The sequence below is a fragment of the Saccostrea cucullata genome, unplaced genomic scaffold, assembly GCF_032062105.1.
Source record: "Saccostrea cucullata isolate Sc308-1 unplaced genomic scaffold, CSIRO_AGI_Scuc_v1 ctg4239, whole genome shotgun sequence".
NCBI lineage: Eukaryota > Metazoa > Mollusca > Bivalvia > Ostreida > Ostreidae > Saccostrea > Saccostrea cuccullata.
This window is the reverse complement of record NW_026930604.1, coordinates 28,960-43,743: the sequence shown is the minus strand read 5'-3', so window position 1 is coordinate 43,743 and position 14,784 is coordinate 28,960. Positions and strand designations below refer to the sequence as shown.

Here is a 14,784-nt window from a genome sequence, read left to right as displayed (position 1 = left end):
CCAACTTTTACATAGGAATATATAGGACAAATCTTTAAAATTCTTCTTCTCTTGAACCACTGGGTCAGGAAAGATGAAACTCATGTGGAATCATCCTCAGGTAGTGTAGATTGAAGTTTGTTCAAATCATGACCCTTGGGCAAGGATGGGGCCAAAAAAGCCGACCCAAATTTACATAGGAATATATAGGAAAATCTTCTTCTCCAGAACCACTGGGCCAGGAAAGATGAAACACATGTGGAATAATCATCAGGTAGTGCAGATTCAAGTTTGTTCAAATCATGACCCCCGAGGCTATGGTGGGGACAAAATAGCCGACCAAAGTTTTACATAAGGATATATAGGGAAACCTTTTAAAATCTTCTTTCAAGTACTTCAAAGCTATGATTAGTGATTTTTATATAGAATCATCCTCATGACAGCCTGTAGGGGGCGGGGGGAGTAAATTCAAGCCCGATGTGCTCAGGTGAGCGCTGTGGCCCCTGGGCCTCTTGTTTTTTATTCGGAATTAGATACATTTAATGCTTTTATACCAGGAAAAAGTAAAATAAAATTTTTAGGTAAAAAAATAAGCCGATTATTCAATAAAAACATTCAACTTAAATGATCACGGAATGGTCACTGAAATGTATGTGCCAATCAGTCGACTAAATGGTAAGTGAATGATCACGGAAAGGTCACGGGAAAGGGTCTTTTCAGTGACCTTTCAGTGACATTTCCATATCCTTATTCGATACGATGTTACGATGATACGATGTCTGACTTATAGTGCTAAAATTATTCGTGACTCTAAAGAAAAGACAGATATAAATATATTTTTTTAAAATAATACAATGTATCTTATTACAACTACCAATTCACCCTTACATGGAAGTGTGAAAACAAATTATTTGTCTTTGTTCCGTCATGTGTAAATTCCAATGAGGGTCTAGGAGATAATTGATTATGCAATGTAAAGCCCTGCTGTTTAAGTGCTTTGTATTTTATAATTGAAAGACGATATAATTTTTCAATAAAAATCTAAATTATAGAAAAATTTGTGCGTTTAGATTTTCAAATGATCACAGGTCTTTCTGGGTCGGCAAGATTTTTACTTTGTTGCATGCATAAGATTTGAATCGTTACAGTGTCTCAGAAAATTTTGCTGTGTGGGGAGCAACACAGTCGAAAAGCTCATGGATCACCCATACATTTACATCAATATAACGTTAAGGTTTCTTAACCTAGTTTTCAAACTTCAAACTGCTTAAGGACAGATGATAAAAGCAAATCTTTTCTTCGGAAGTGACTTAATAACATGTCACAAGTTTAGAAAAGTGGATAATCATTAGAATTTTTTATTCTTAGAACTTGACAAATATACAAGACTTATTAGAAATATTAGCAATATTTCATTTAAAAAACAAAAATAGACAAATCACATTAAGTAAAGGTTTAGTGATAAAAACAAATTCCAGAATATGTTATCTTGGTGCTAAAAGTGAAATATAAACTTAGAAAAATATACCAATCCAGGTGATTTTCAGGAAGAAAAACAAAATGACAAAATTTCATCAATACCATATATGAAATTTTCCATCATTTGGCTTTTCCTGATAAAATTCACCTGGCTTGGCATGCATGTACTTTTCTAATTAAACATATTCTAAAATTCATTTTTATCTGTATGTCACAGGGTGAATAAATTATTATTATAATAAATACTATATAATTTATTCATTAATAATTTGTGACCTAATATATTAATAATTTCATTTCCATCATTATCATTTTCATCTATTATACAGCATAGTGAATTACAGTACTCTGGAATTTACTATGTGTTCAGTCATTCATAAAGACATTCATTGATATTCATGGGGTTGAATGCTCATTGGTTGGTTTGAGAGTGTGAAAGGTCAAAGGTGTTTGTGTCAGAATGGGTGCGGTTTGAAGGTGTATGATTGGTTGATATTTCAGTGTGAGAAGTGTGTGAGTGGTTTTACTAGTTTGGTACCAAATACGCATGCTTGGCGCCAAACACCCTTAATAACTCACTCCACCCTAAGACAGCCAGGAGGAAGGATGAATTTATCTCCTCTCCAAATATAAAGTCTCTCATTTATGATTAATGAAGACGATGTAATATCTGTCTAATCGGTAAGAATTAATTTACCACTGTTGCTCTGAATGTATTAAACACCTTATCAATTAATTATCTAATTAATCGGAACAGTTAAAGTAATCTAAAAGAATTAAATGTGTGAGTGTAAGTGTATGAGTGTATTCATTTATATTTACAGGTCACCTTTAATTATTATTCTTGTAATATCCATCATCAATAGTAATTGATACATCATAGATAAAGAAAAGAACCCACCAGCTGTGTTATTGTTGTCTATTAATGGAGTTTTAGATAAAATACGGCTGTGACAATGGCGCCCAACCGTGTGATTTCAATTACAAAAGAATCTATATTTATAAGGTGATTCGATCTTAACGGTGGAAAAATCATCAATCCATTTATTCATTCTTCTTTTATTATCATTCATTATGTGAATTCACCATTTCAACACTGTGTTTTGTGTTTGTGAGTTTTACTCAGAGGCCTAACTTCTTCGGAGAATGTACCGTTATGCCCCGTGCACTTAATCTACATATTTGTGACGTCACAGACACATGAACCTAGGTTACTTTCGTTTTCGCTGGATATCCGAGGATCTTCACCGCTGGAACTCGTTTTCTGGACGACACTGGACCAATGACTGTTTTCCACGGATTCTGTGACTTTATTTAACTCTTAATCTTAATATTTTCATTGTGTTTGTTTAAATTGCATTCTGTGATATATTGTTTATTTTCATGTGCATGGTATGAACGTTGCATGACGAGTGTGTAAAATTTCTAAAAGTTAATAGTATCACTTAAACAGTTAAAGTAAGTAATTTATAGCAATACAGTTATTGACATTCATAACATCCCTGCATGTTTCTTAACAAGATGCACTACTAACAACAGGTACTTAATCACGATTGTGTTTTGAAAGATAGAGGAAATTCCAGTTAGCAGGTGCGAGGTGAGAAATAGAGTATAGCTGTTGTCAGGAGAACCTGGTACTAAAATTAGGTGTCATATTCAGTTCATATCTCAGCTTATATCATCATCAAATCATATCATACAAATCTGTCATCAAACATTAACCAGTCTAATTGAATTTTTGTGTTTTGCAGGTGCTACTTGTTATAGGGTACAGTACCTATTGCCAGCTGATTTATCTGATTACTTTAGCGTGATCTTTACTTAATAATTTGTTGCAGGTATTCCAATTTTTGCAGGAAAAGAAGAAGTGAAAGCATTGTTTATTTTCATATTTTTCATTATTTAGTTTATTTGTATTTAATTGTAAATTTTCCTTTGTTCATCTAGGTATATATGAGCAACAGCAAATTATTGAAGTATTTAGAAAGACCAATCATATCCAAGTCTGTATTTAGTAGATCAATATTAATTAGTGATAGTAAGGGTTATTATTTAAAGAAACATTTAGATTTGTTGAAACATAATAGATTATTTGTGCAATTTGAATGTAGACCAGGAGCTCGTTTCGCCGATTTCTATCCGTGGCTGAAAAGAAATTTACCGGGTCTTGTACAGCAATACGGCCAGATTACGCTTTATATTTGGCTGGGAACTTGCGATATTACCCAGAAGTCTGGAAAATGTATTGATTTAAGGTACGTAAATTCTGCTTTGTGTGTACAAAATATCATTCATTATATTGATTTGTTTGTATCTTTTATCAATCAGTTCAAAGAGGTTACACCTGTATTTTTGGACATTCCTCCATATTCAATTGTGGAATGGAATAAAACAAAATTTCACAGTAATCCTGAAAATTTCAAAGATCAAGACAAAACTTTGAATGAAATCATTGGCATCCTGAATGATTACATCAGGAATGTAAATTCTACTTATCGTGTTTCTGGGCCTAGATTTAAACTTGATTTATTGAAATACAGGAAAGAAAAAGGCAAGTGCCAACGTATTTCATACAATTTTCAGTTGTACATAGATGGAGTTCATCCAGGCTCTTTGTTAGGAAGAGTATGGTTGAAAAGACTGATTGAATACATTTTTATTAATTCATCATAATGTTTACTTAGATACTGTTATGTTTTATTGGTGCATTATTCCGAGGCAGGTTCGTCTCTGTTGGTAGGGACAGACCCAATCACAGAAAATATCCCTGTTTCATATAAATTGTACCATAGATTTTATTGTCAGATATACATATACATGTCTCACTGCTAGGTCAATATTGGAAGGGACTGACCCAATCATATAAACATACCTGTGCAGTTGTTACTTGTATATTGTATAAAATTAAGTAGTCATTAGTTTTATCAATCTTAGATTATGGCTACTGGAAACGATAAAGGTAATGGTGATGGTACAGGTGAAGAAGGGGAAGAAATTTCTATTAAACAGCACATAGATGAAGTAAACAAAGATCCAAACTATAAGGTTCTAACAAAAGAGGAATATAAAATATTAGTAAATGCAGGTCTTAAACAAGAGCAAAAGACAAGTACTCCTTTTAAAAGTCCAGGTTGGCATCCATTTTCTCCAATGTCAAAGTTACTCAATACAATGGGTGATTCCAAAAACCTTGGTAATGTCTCCATGTTTCAAGGTAATCAATATCCCACCCCTAAATTACCAACATTTAGTGGAACAGATGAGCCACAGAAAGGGGAAGTTAGGTATGAGGTTTGGAATTTTGAAGTAAAGTGCTTACTAAATTCAAATCAGTACCCAGAACATATTCTACTTCAAGCCGTGAGAAATTCTCTGAAAGGTTTAGCTAGAAGTATGTTAGTGTCAGTTGGGGATAAAGCTTCTATCCAAGACATTTTGAGAAAATTAGATGGATTTTTTGGCAATGTCGCCTCAGGCGAAAAGCTGATGCAGTCATTCTACAATGATTGTCAAAAAGAGGGGGAATCTATTGTTGTATATGCTTCTAGATTAGAAGACACATTATCAAAAGCGATCAAATTTGGTCACATTGGGAACGAAGCTAGAGATGGGATGTTAAGAAGCAAATTTTGGACTGGTTTAAGTAATCAACAATTAAAACAAAGCACAAGACATCTGTTTGACACTATTAAAAATTTTGAATCTTTGCTTAGGGAAATCAGAAAAGTGCAAGAGGAGATAACATCTCAAAGGAGTACAGGGACAACAAAGCAAGCAAGACAGGCATTCCAACAAGCAGAGAGAGCAGAGACTACACCATCATCAGACCTGCAGAAAGAATTACAGACAATAGTAAGAACAATGGAAAGGTTAGAACAGAAAATTGACAGTAATACAAAAAGTTTCCAACAATTGAACAAAAGAGTTTATGACTTAGAAATTAATACACAGAGACAACAAAGTTTTTATTCAAATAGAGGTACATTTACAAGGGGTAGATTCAACTACTCAAACAGAGGTTTTGGTCGAGGTCGTGGTCAAAGTCAAGGTCAAATTCAAGGTCAAAACCAAGGTCAAAGCCAAGGTCAGAGTCAGGGTCAAATCAATATAAACCATCCCAAGTTGGACAGAATTCAAAAAAATACTAACCTCTTCTATTGAAGGGCAGATGGAGGAGGAAAACAAGGTTCAGGAAAGCCCTGTTATTAGAAACACAAATTCTGAATCTAAAAATTTGTTATCAAGAATGGTTGGACATCAGAATGAAAGTGTCATATTTGTAAATAGTGTAGAAACAAAAGCTTTGATTGATACTGGATCAATGGTCACTTGTATGTCTGAAAATTTTTACCAATCTTTACAAAACAAACCAGAGTTGCATAATATAGAAGACTTTGAACTCAAAGTTTATAGTGCAGAAGGGAATTCTTTACCATTTTCTGGATATATTGAAGTAGAATTACAAATTCCATTTTTGTCCTTGAATCCTTTTTATGTACCAGTTCTAGTTACAAAAGGAACTGAATACAACAGTAAAGTTCCTGTTATTGTGGGTACAAATGTAATAAGGTTATGTAAAGATTATTATGCAAACTCAGAACATACAAATGTTCCAGAAGAATGGAAATTAGCATTTGCAAATCTTAGTGTAAACAATGATATTCCTGTAAAGACCACTAACAAATATTCAATTACAGTTGGTCCTTATGAGGTAAAAACTATTTCAGGAATAGTCAAGTCTTGCAACAGCATGCAGGTAAGTGCCGCTATCACAGAACAAATTGAAAACCAATCAAATAACAGCAGTCTTTTAGTATGTCCAAGAGTAGTATCACTCAAAAATGGGAAGACCTCAAGAATTCCGATAAGGGTATGTAACATGTCAGCACGACCAATCAAAGTGTCACCAAAGTCCCTTATTTGTAAATTAAGTTCTGTAAAAGTAGTAGATGCTTGGGAACCTTCAACATCAAATGATTCTAGGGATAAATCAGAACTAGACCTATTAGAATTAGGGGTGAAAATTAATGAAAACAAATTATCCCCTGATCAAGTTGAGAGTTGTCACCAATTTTTGAACAAATGGAAACATATTTTCTCTACTTCTTTGAAAGATATAGGTAGAACAGACTTAGTGGAGCATGAAATTATCTTATCAGATAATACTCCATTTAAGGAACCCTATAGACGAATACCTCCAGGAATGTATAAAGAGGTAAGACAACACCTTAAAGAAATGTTAGAGGCAGATGCCATAAGAGAATCAAAAAGTCCATATTGTTCAAATGTTGTACTTGCTAGAAAGTCAGATGGTTCTTTAAGATTTTGTATTGATTTAAGAAAGTTCAATAACAAAACCATCAAGGACGCTTACAATCTCCCAAGAGTTGAGGAAACCATAGACACTCTTATTGGTAGTAAGTACTTTACAAAGTTAGATCTTAGGTCAGGATACTGGCAGGTAGAAATCAAGGAAGAAGATAAACACAAAACAGCGTTTTCATTAGGTCCCCTTGGATTTTATGAGTGTAACCGCATGGCTTTTGGTTTAACAAATGCTCCCGCCACATTTCAGCGGTTAATGGAGAATTGTATGGGGGAAATGAATTTAAAACAGTGTTTAATATTTTTAGATGACATCCTTGTTTTTTCTTCGACATTTGAAGAACATTTAGAAAGATTAGAAGGTGTATTTAAGAGACTAGAAAAACACAATTTAAAGTTGAAACCTTCAAAATGTGAATTTTTCATGTCTGAAGTGAAGTATTTAGGACATGTTGTATCAGAGAAGGGAATACATACAGATCCCGACAAAATTTTAGCATTAAAAACATGGCCAGTTCCTAAAGATATAAAATCTCTACGTTCTTTTCTAGGATTTACAGGCTACTACCGAAGATTTGTCAAAGATTATGCCAGATTAGTAAGACCTCTTAATGACTTATTAGGTGGACATCCGACTAATAAGAAGTCCAAGACAAGTAAGAAAAAGAAGACTCCTTGGGTATGGGGTAAGAAAGAACAACAGTCATTTGAAACATTGATAGAGAAACTTACCTCACCTCCAATATTAGCATTTGCAGACTTTTCAAAGCCATTTATTGTTAATATTGATGCTTCAAAGGAAGGTTTAGGGGCAGTATTATACCAAAATCAAGGAGGTTTAGATAGAGTAATTGCCTATGCCAGTAGAGGACTACGGTCAAGTGAGCAAAATTATCCTGCCCACAAATTGGAATTTTTATGTTTAAAATGGGCATTATGTGACAAATTTCACGACTACTTATATGATTGCGCCCATGTGAAAAGGGTCCTTATGGCAATTTTTATGCATTTTGAGTTTTTCACGGATTCTGATAGAGTAAGGTTAGAAGTTATCAAATATGAATTTTTATAGTCGTACGTCTACTCTAAGTAGGTTTTTTCTTCATTTTTATCAAATATACTTTAACAGGTTAATAATGACGTCATGTTTTTCAACAACGTCAAACGTTTTCAGAGTGAACGTTAAATGATTTTCTTCTGTAATTTTACTACGGTGATTAAAAGTTGTATAATATTTGATATTTTTCGAATCCATGCACATTTTTTCATCTCATTGTCTCTTTTAATTATTAATAATTATTTAATAGTTATATATATAATGGATTCATCAGTGGTGTATAGTATTATGAGTGAGTGTTTGTTTTACATTTCACTTTTCTATGACACCAGGGGGAAACCTGAACAGCGGACAACATCCATTCTTTTTTTTTTTTTTTTTTTTTTTTGAAATAATTATTTTCTCAAACAAAATATTTACTGGTAATCCATGCAAGAGTCATTTGATAAGCCTTTAGAATTCATTTGAAAATTATTTTAATTTAAACATTGCTCTCGATAGGTCTAGATTTCAGCATAAACGATATATCTTTAGTTACCATATATGTGAAAATTTTAAAAATTACAACATTACGCTACCTAAATGCTACTGCGAAGTGAAAATTTATTTGATTGTTCTTTCTTTCTAAATTTTAAATAAAGACAGAAAAATTGTGAAGTGTTGTACATGTAACATGTAATCACGATACACAATAGACAGTAAATAAAAAGGAAATACGGTTGATTCACTGCATCTATAAGGTTGTCTGTCTGCATTGGCTCAATAATGACACTGCTTTCTTGAAAATATAAAGGATACACGAAATATTTTTTCAGTCTAGCAGTAGAAATATTTTAATAGTAACCAATCAAACAGGTGGAAATTTTACAAACAAATGAATGATTTATAATCCGCAATCATTTACACAATAGATAAACACAGGATTAACATTTGTAGGATTTTGTGTATGTTGGTGAAAGGGGGGGGGGTAAAAAATCTAAATGGCAGAAACTTACAATTCTTGTGAATACGAGTTAAAATAAATAAAAAAATTATTTTTTTTATTTACTATAAAAGTTTAAGGTGCACCCAGTACCATTAACCCAACAACTTGCAGATTCACTTTTTATTTAGGTTTGAAACAATGCTGCCTCTTATTCTTCATTTTATATTTTTGTACCTTTAATTATCAGCATTGCCATCGCACAGCTATCATAAACACTATGAGCCTGGAGCTGAATTGCTATGAATTCAGTATTGTTAATCATGTATATAATGATACCCTAAAATTAAAAAATCTGGTTTTATTTTATGAAATGGATGGTTTTAGAAGCACACACATAGAATTAAATTAAAGATGCGATTTACGGTTTATATGTATAGCTTTTGTTGGGGTAGGGTTGGGTTAAAGATTGATAACATGTAATGGTTTATGCCTAAATATACAGTCAGTTGAATATGACTGTTTTGTATAATATATTTACTGACAATTGTCTGTGAAGTGGCTGAGCTTTGAAATGTCAGATTTTTGTAGGGATGTAAACATCTTAGAAAATTATCATATTATTTATGACCTAATTAAAAAAAATCCCCTTCATTCTAATGTTGTTTTCTAATTTTTTTTTTCTATAAAGTGAGTTTTAAAGAGTATGAATTCCATTCTGGTCCCGTGCCCAGGGACATAGCAACTGGGGGGAGTGGGGGGGGGGGGCAGGGGGTCTTGCCCTTCACTTTTTTTTCCACCTTACTTATCCTATAGGAATTGATAATTGAAAGTCTGGTTGCCCCCCCCTCCCGCCTCCTATTAGTGATGTATGATAAACGTCGTATAAAAATTGGTACTGAAAAAAGTTGGCCTCTAACCCACCCACCCCCTCCCCACGAAATAGGATTTTCGACTTTGTGCAACATTAACCTTTTTGTTTGCTTGTCAACTTGTTCAGAGAAGTAAAAAAAATTCTCTGGCTGCCCCCCCCCCTACTTTCAAAAACGATGCTACGTGCCTGGTGCCAGAAGCTTGGATATGCTAAGCCATGTAAAGCCTACATGTTACGGAAATATATAAGGACACCCTCACCCCCATCCCCTGCACTGCAGCCAAAATAAAACAAAATGCAAGCATATTGTTGCGGTTTTATGTCATGTATTTTCAGCATTGAATTTTATTTTCTTTTAGCATTTACAAGTAGAAATAAAACCCGACCCTGAACTTATAAAGATTTTTTTTTCAACCAAAACAAAAAAATAATTTTTGAGCATATTTAATAATATTTAATCCATAATTTGATGGCAGGTTAAACAATATATTATTCCACACTGATAACTGCAACGAGATTCTAAGTTGAGTGATGATTGAGTTATTAGCATGATAATTGATCTGTTAAGAGACATTTAATTAATGCTGATCGAGTTTTTATGAAAGACAAAGTTCAGCATGGCTTAAAGAATTAATTTGCAGATAATGCTTAAAACATTTGAACTCCGAATGAACAGGGGCGTAGCAACAGGGACCCCAGGGGGGGGGGGGGGCTGCCCCCCCCATTTTTTCCCCAACCTTACTTATACTATAGAAAATGTTAATTGAGAGCCTGGTTGCCCCCCCCCCCCCCCACTGTTAAATTTTTAATGATGTACCGAAAATGTAGTAGTAGAATTGATACTGTAAGTAATGACATTGAAAAAGTTTAATTTCTCTAAATTGAGGTGTCTTTGTGCAACAAGAATATAAGACAAAACAACATTTATTAATTTTAATTTATTTAATCATGATTATAAGGTAGACGCTTTACATGTTTATTATTTTTTAAAATATGAAATTCGTCATGAAATTATTTTTTGCAAAAAAAAAAAAAAAAAAGCTATAGGCCTAGATAAGAGATTTGAAAAAAAAAGTCTTTTCAATTTTGCAGTTTTCTTTTTTTTTTCTTCTTTGTTTTTCCTTCTTCTACATTAACCTTATTCCCAAAGTACAACGTTCTTTTATTTAAAAAATTATAATTATGATGACGATTAAAAGTTTTTTTACTTGGTCATAAAATATCTCTTTTATAATCCGGGCGAAAATTCATGCGAACATGCAGCTGAAATGTGAAAAAGTACGCAATTAAAATAATGAATGTCCCTGTCTGGTACCCCTGTTACATCGATTGTTGACATCAGAGTTATCTTTCCTATTTTTATTTATAGAAAGTACAAAAAATCTTGACTATTCTTAGCCTAGGTCACGCAAGTCGTTTGACCTCCCACTCAAACGCCTTGGAGCATACTGTAGGTAAAATTTACACCACGGGGCGGCGCTGTTAAAGAACGTTAACTCTAAATTTTAATGGCGACACCGCGGAAAGTAAACATTACATTTTAAAAGTAAATAAGCATATACTGTCAAACATTCTTCTATACACTTCTTTTTTTTTTAATGCAGCAAGTGATTAGAAAGTGTGTACGCTAACATTTAGACTGTTTATTATTTCATCTGCAAACTCCTACACCTGCATGCATACGCAGTGTGTATCAGATGACTAATGACCTACATAAATAACTACGGCACACTGTAAATTATCTTCAACTTCAAGCATCAATTTCGGTTAAATAACGTATAACGGTGACTTCCCATAACCCGTAGCTAGCACTGCAAATATGTCGAACCTATTTGCTAATTCTCCAGGCATACTTTCTGTGATGATTTTTAAGAAAGCTGATTCTAAGATCAGCCAAAACTCTGCTGTCAAATGTTTATTTTTGTTCAACCAATCACAGGCTTTATCAAATTCTGGATAAGCCTCGTTCTGAAGTAAAATTATTTATAGTGGAATGCTCCTAGACGTTTGGTGTAAGACCACGCATCGATGCAACAAACGTGTAGGTGACCTAGACTAGACTATTCTTCTTACACATTCTTGCTAGATTTGTAAAAAAAGTGGAAGATGTATGTTTAGTTTCAACATTTGCACAAAGAATTTAACAACAGTTTAAGCAGTACATGCAGTATGCACCGATAAATCAATGTTTACATGTGATCGACGCGATTGCGATGTATATTTGAGAGTGGCGGAGCGGATCTCAAAGAAGTAGGAAGACAATTTTCCTTTGCAATATTTTTTTTACGATATACCCTGTCTAAGATGTATTCTAAAAATTGTATAAATATGTAAATACAATTTATCTAGAGTATAAAGGTTCAATATGCTATCAGAAAAGACCTTGTCTACAGCTTCTTTACATTTAATTACGCATGTAGGAAAACTATTGGCCGGGTATTATAGAGACGTATTTAATAATTTTTGTTAAGAAACCAGTTCTAAATCTTTTCATTTATATCTATTAAAATCAGTGGATTAGGATATTCAGATACTGATTAAATTGATTTATGAATGAAAATAAATTCCACAAGTTTGAAACGACGATAAAAACTCCGAATGCGTCAAAAGTCAAAACACGTGGTTAAAAAAAAATTCACCGTCAGTCTACAACGTCACATCTTTATGACGTTATTTCTCTGTTTTAGCAAAAATGCCATAAGGACCCTTTTGTCATGGGCGCAATCATATGGCAATACGTTTGATGTTTTTACTGATAATAATCCATTAACATATGTAACAACCACAGCCAAGTTAGATGCAATGTCGCACAGGTGGTTGGCATCTCTTTCCAATTACAATTTTAAATTACATTACAAAACTGGTAAATCAAACAGAGATGCGGATGGATTATCTCGTAGACCTACAGATATTTGTCCCAATGTTATTAAAGCTTTAACTTCAGCTGTATTAGTAGAAAAGGAAGAACTTCCTTTGGCTGAAAGTTTAGTTTTGACAAAAAATGCTACACTACGAAGTAGTAGTGAGGATAACGAACTACAAGAATTTAGCAATATTAACTGGGCTGTAAAACAAAGAAAAGATACATCTATTAACAGACTTATTGAATTATTAGAAACAGGTTTGAAACCAGAGAGTAGAGAGTTGAAACATGAAAACTTAGAAGTTCGAGAATACCTTAGAGAGTGGAGAAATTATGAAATATGTAAAAATGTTCTTTATCGGCATGCTACGGTTGATGGCAAAAACATTAGACAACTAGTATTACCATCACATTACAGAAATGTTGCTTTTAAAGGTATACATAATGATGTTGGCCACCAGGGCAAAGACAAAACTTTATGGTTGGCAAAACATAGATTTTACTGGAATGGAATGGAAAAAGAAATTAAACAAAGAGTTGAAACTTGTGGTAGATGTGTTCGTAGAAAAACAGCAGAAAGCCCTAGAGCTAATCTTGTAAATATACAGACTACTAAACCTTTAGAAATACTATGTATTGATTTTTTAACATTAGAAAAGTCTAAAGGTGGGTTTGAGAACATTTTGGTAATAACCGACCATTTTACGAAATATGCTATGGCAGTTCCGACTAAGAATCAGCTAGCAAAAACAACAGCTAAAGCTCTGTTTGAGAATTTTATTTGTCATTACAGTTTCCCAGAAAGACTTCATTCCGATCAAGGTCGCAATTTTGAGAGTAAAGTTATTAAAGAACTTTGTGCAATTAGTGGGATTAGTAAAAGTAGAACAACACCTTACCACCCAATGGGAAATGGTCTTGTAGAAAGATTTAATCAAACTTTAATCAAAATGCTAGGCACTTTGGAAAATTATAAGAAGGAAGACTGGAAATCATATATACTTCCTTTAGTACATGCATACAATGCAACCAAACAAGACACTACAGGATTCAGCCCTCATTATTTGATGTTTGGTTGGCATCCAAGGCTAGCTATTGATGCCTTTTTAAATTTAGATAATTCAGAATCTACAGTAAAACCTAAAAGTCATCTGAACTATGCTGAACAATTAAAGAAAAGATTACAATTTGCCTACAAAGTTGCAAGATCAAATAGTGAAAAGAACAGTTCTCGACACAAAGAAAATTATGACAATAAAGTTCGTTTTTCTAAATTAGAGATTGGCGACAGAGTTTTAGTGCGTTTATTAGCAAAAACAGGGAAATGTAAACTCTCAGATAAGTGGGAGAAAGACCCTTATGTGGTATTAGACAAACCAAATGAGGACATTCCTGTGTACAAGGTACAAAGGGCATCAGGAAAGGGACCTACAAGGTTACTGCACAGAAATTTATTACTACCTTTTATGTTTCTTGCAGATGAAGAAGAGATTGACGAGACACCCCCAACAGTTTTCAAAAGAAAGACCAGACAAAATAAGAGGAAAGGTGAAGTAAGTAAAGAAGAGTCTGATTCCAGTGAATCAGATTCTGAACAGGAAATATATGTCTCAAGACCATTTAACTCTAGAAGAAAGAACAATGTCTTATTTAACACTTCAGGTGTAGATCACAATATTGACCTCAATAGTTCAAGTGAACATATGGGATCAAGTGGTTCTAGGGCAATGTCTACTTTCGATGTGAGCAATAATATCAACAGTCCAATTCAAAATACTTTCAATGTCAGTAATGATGTCAGTATACCAAATCATCATACTTTCAATATTAATAATAATGTCAGTAGACCTATGCAACAGTTTGATTCATTTTCTTCTGTTGATCCTGAATCTTATATTCAAGATAATAACTCTAACACAATTTCGGGCTTAAATTATACTAATGTTAATCGGAATCAGCCACGTGATCGTGAAACGAGTCTGTCTACTGCACAACCGAGACGCTCTACTCGTGTGCGAAAAGCACCAGATAAATACGGTGAATGGGTAGTTGGGGAACAGATTGCTCAGGTTTGGTATGTGTAGGGGGAGAATGTCACAGGGTTATATGTATTATAGTTTTATGATCTTAGATTTAGTAATTTACTTAGAAGAATTACTAAATTAATTTTATTGATGAACTAAAATATGATGCACAGTATATAGGTGTGTATTGTAGTTTTATGACAGTAGATTTAGAAGTAGCTTTAGAGTAGTTACTTAGTTTATTTTATGATATTAATCATG

General features: G+C 33.4%; 1 protein-coding gene across 1 annotated transcript; it reads left to right on the top strand.

The window, feature by feature from the left end:
- The first annotated feature begins 1,672 nt into the window (after positions 1–1,672).
- Positions 1,673–5,990, top strand: LOC134229238 (uncharacterized). Its single transcript, XM_062710945.1, has 2 exons — positions 1,673–2,139; positions 2,283–5,990. The coding sequence occupies exon 2, from the start codon at positions 4,396–4,398 to the stop codon at positions 5,617–5,619; it is 1,224 nt and encodes a 407-aa protein (XP_062566929.1). The 5' UTR covers positions 1,673–2,139; positions 2,283–4,395; the 3' UTR covers positions 5,620–5,990.
- The last annotated feature ends 8,794 nt before the right edge of the window (positions 5,991–14,784 follow it).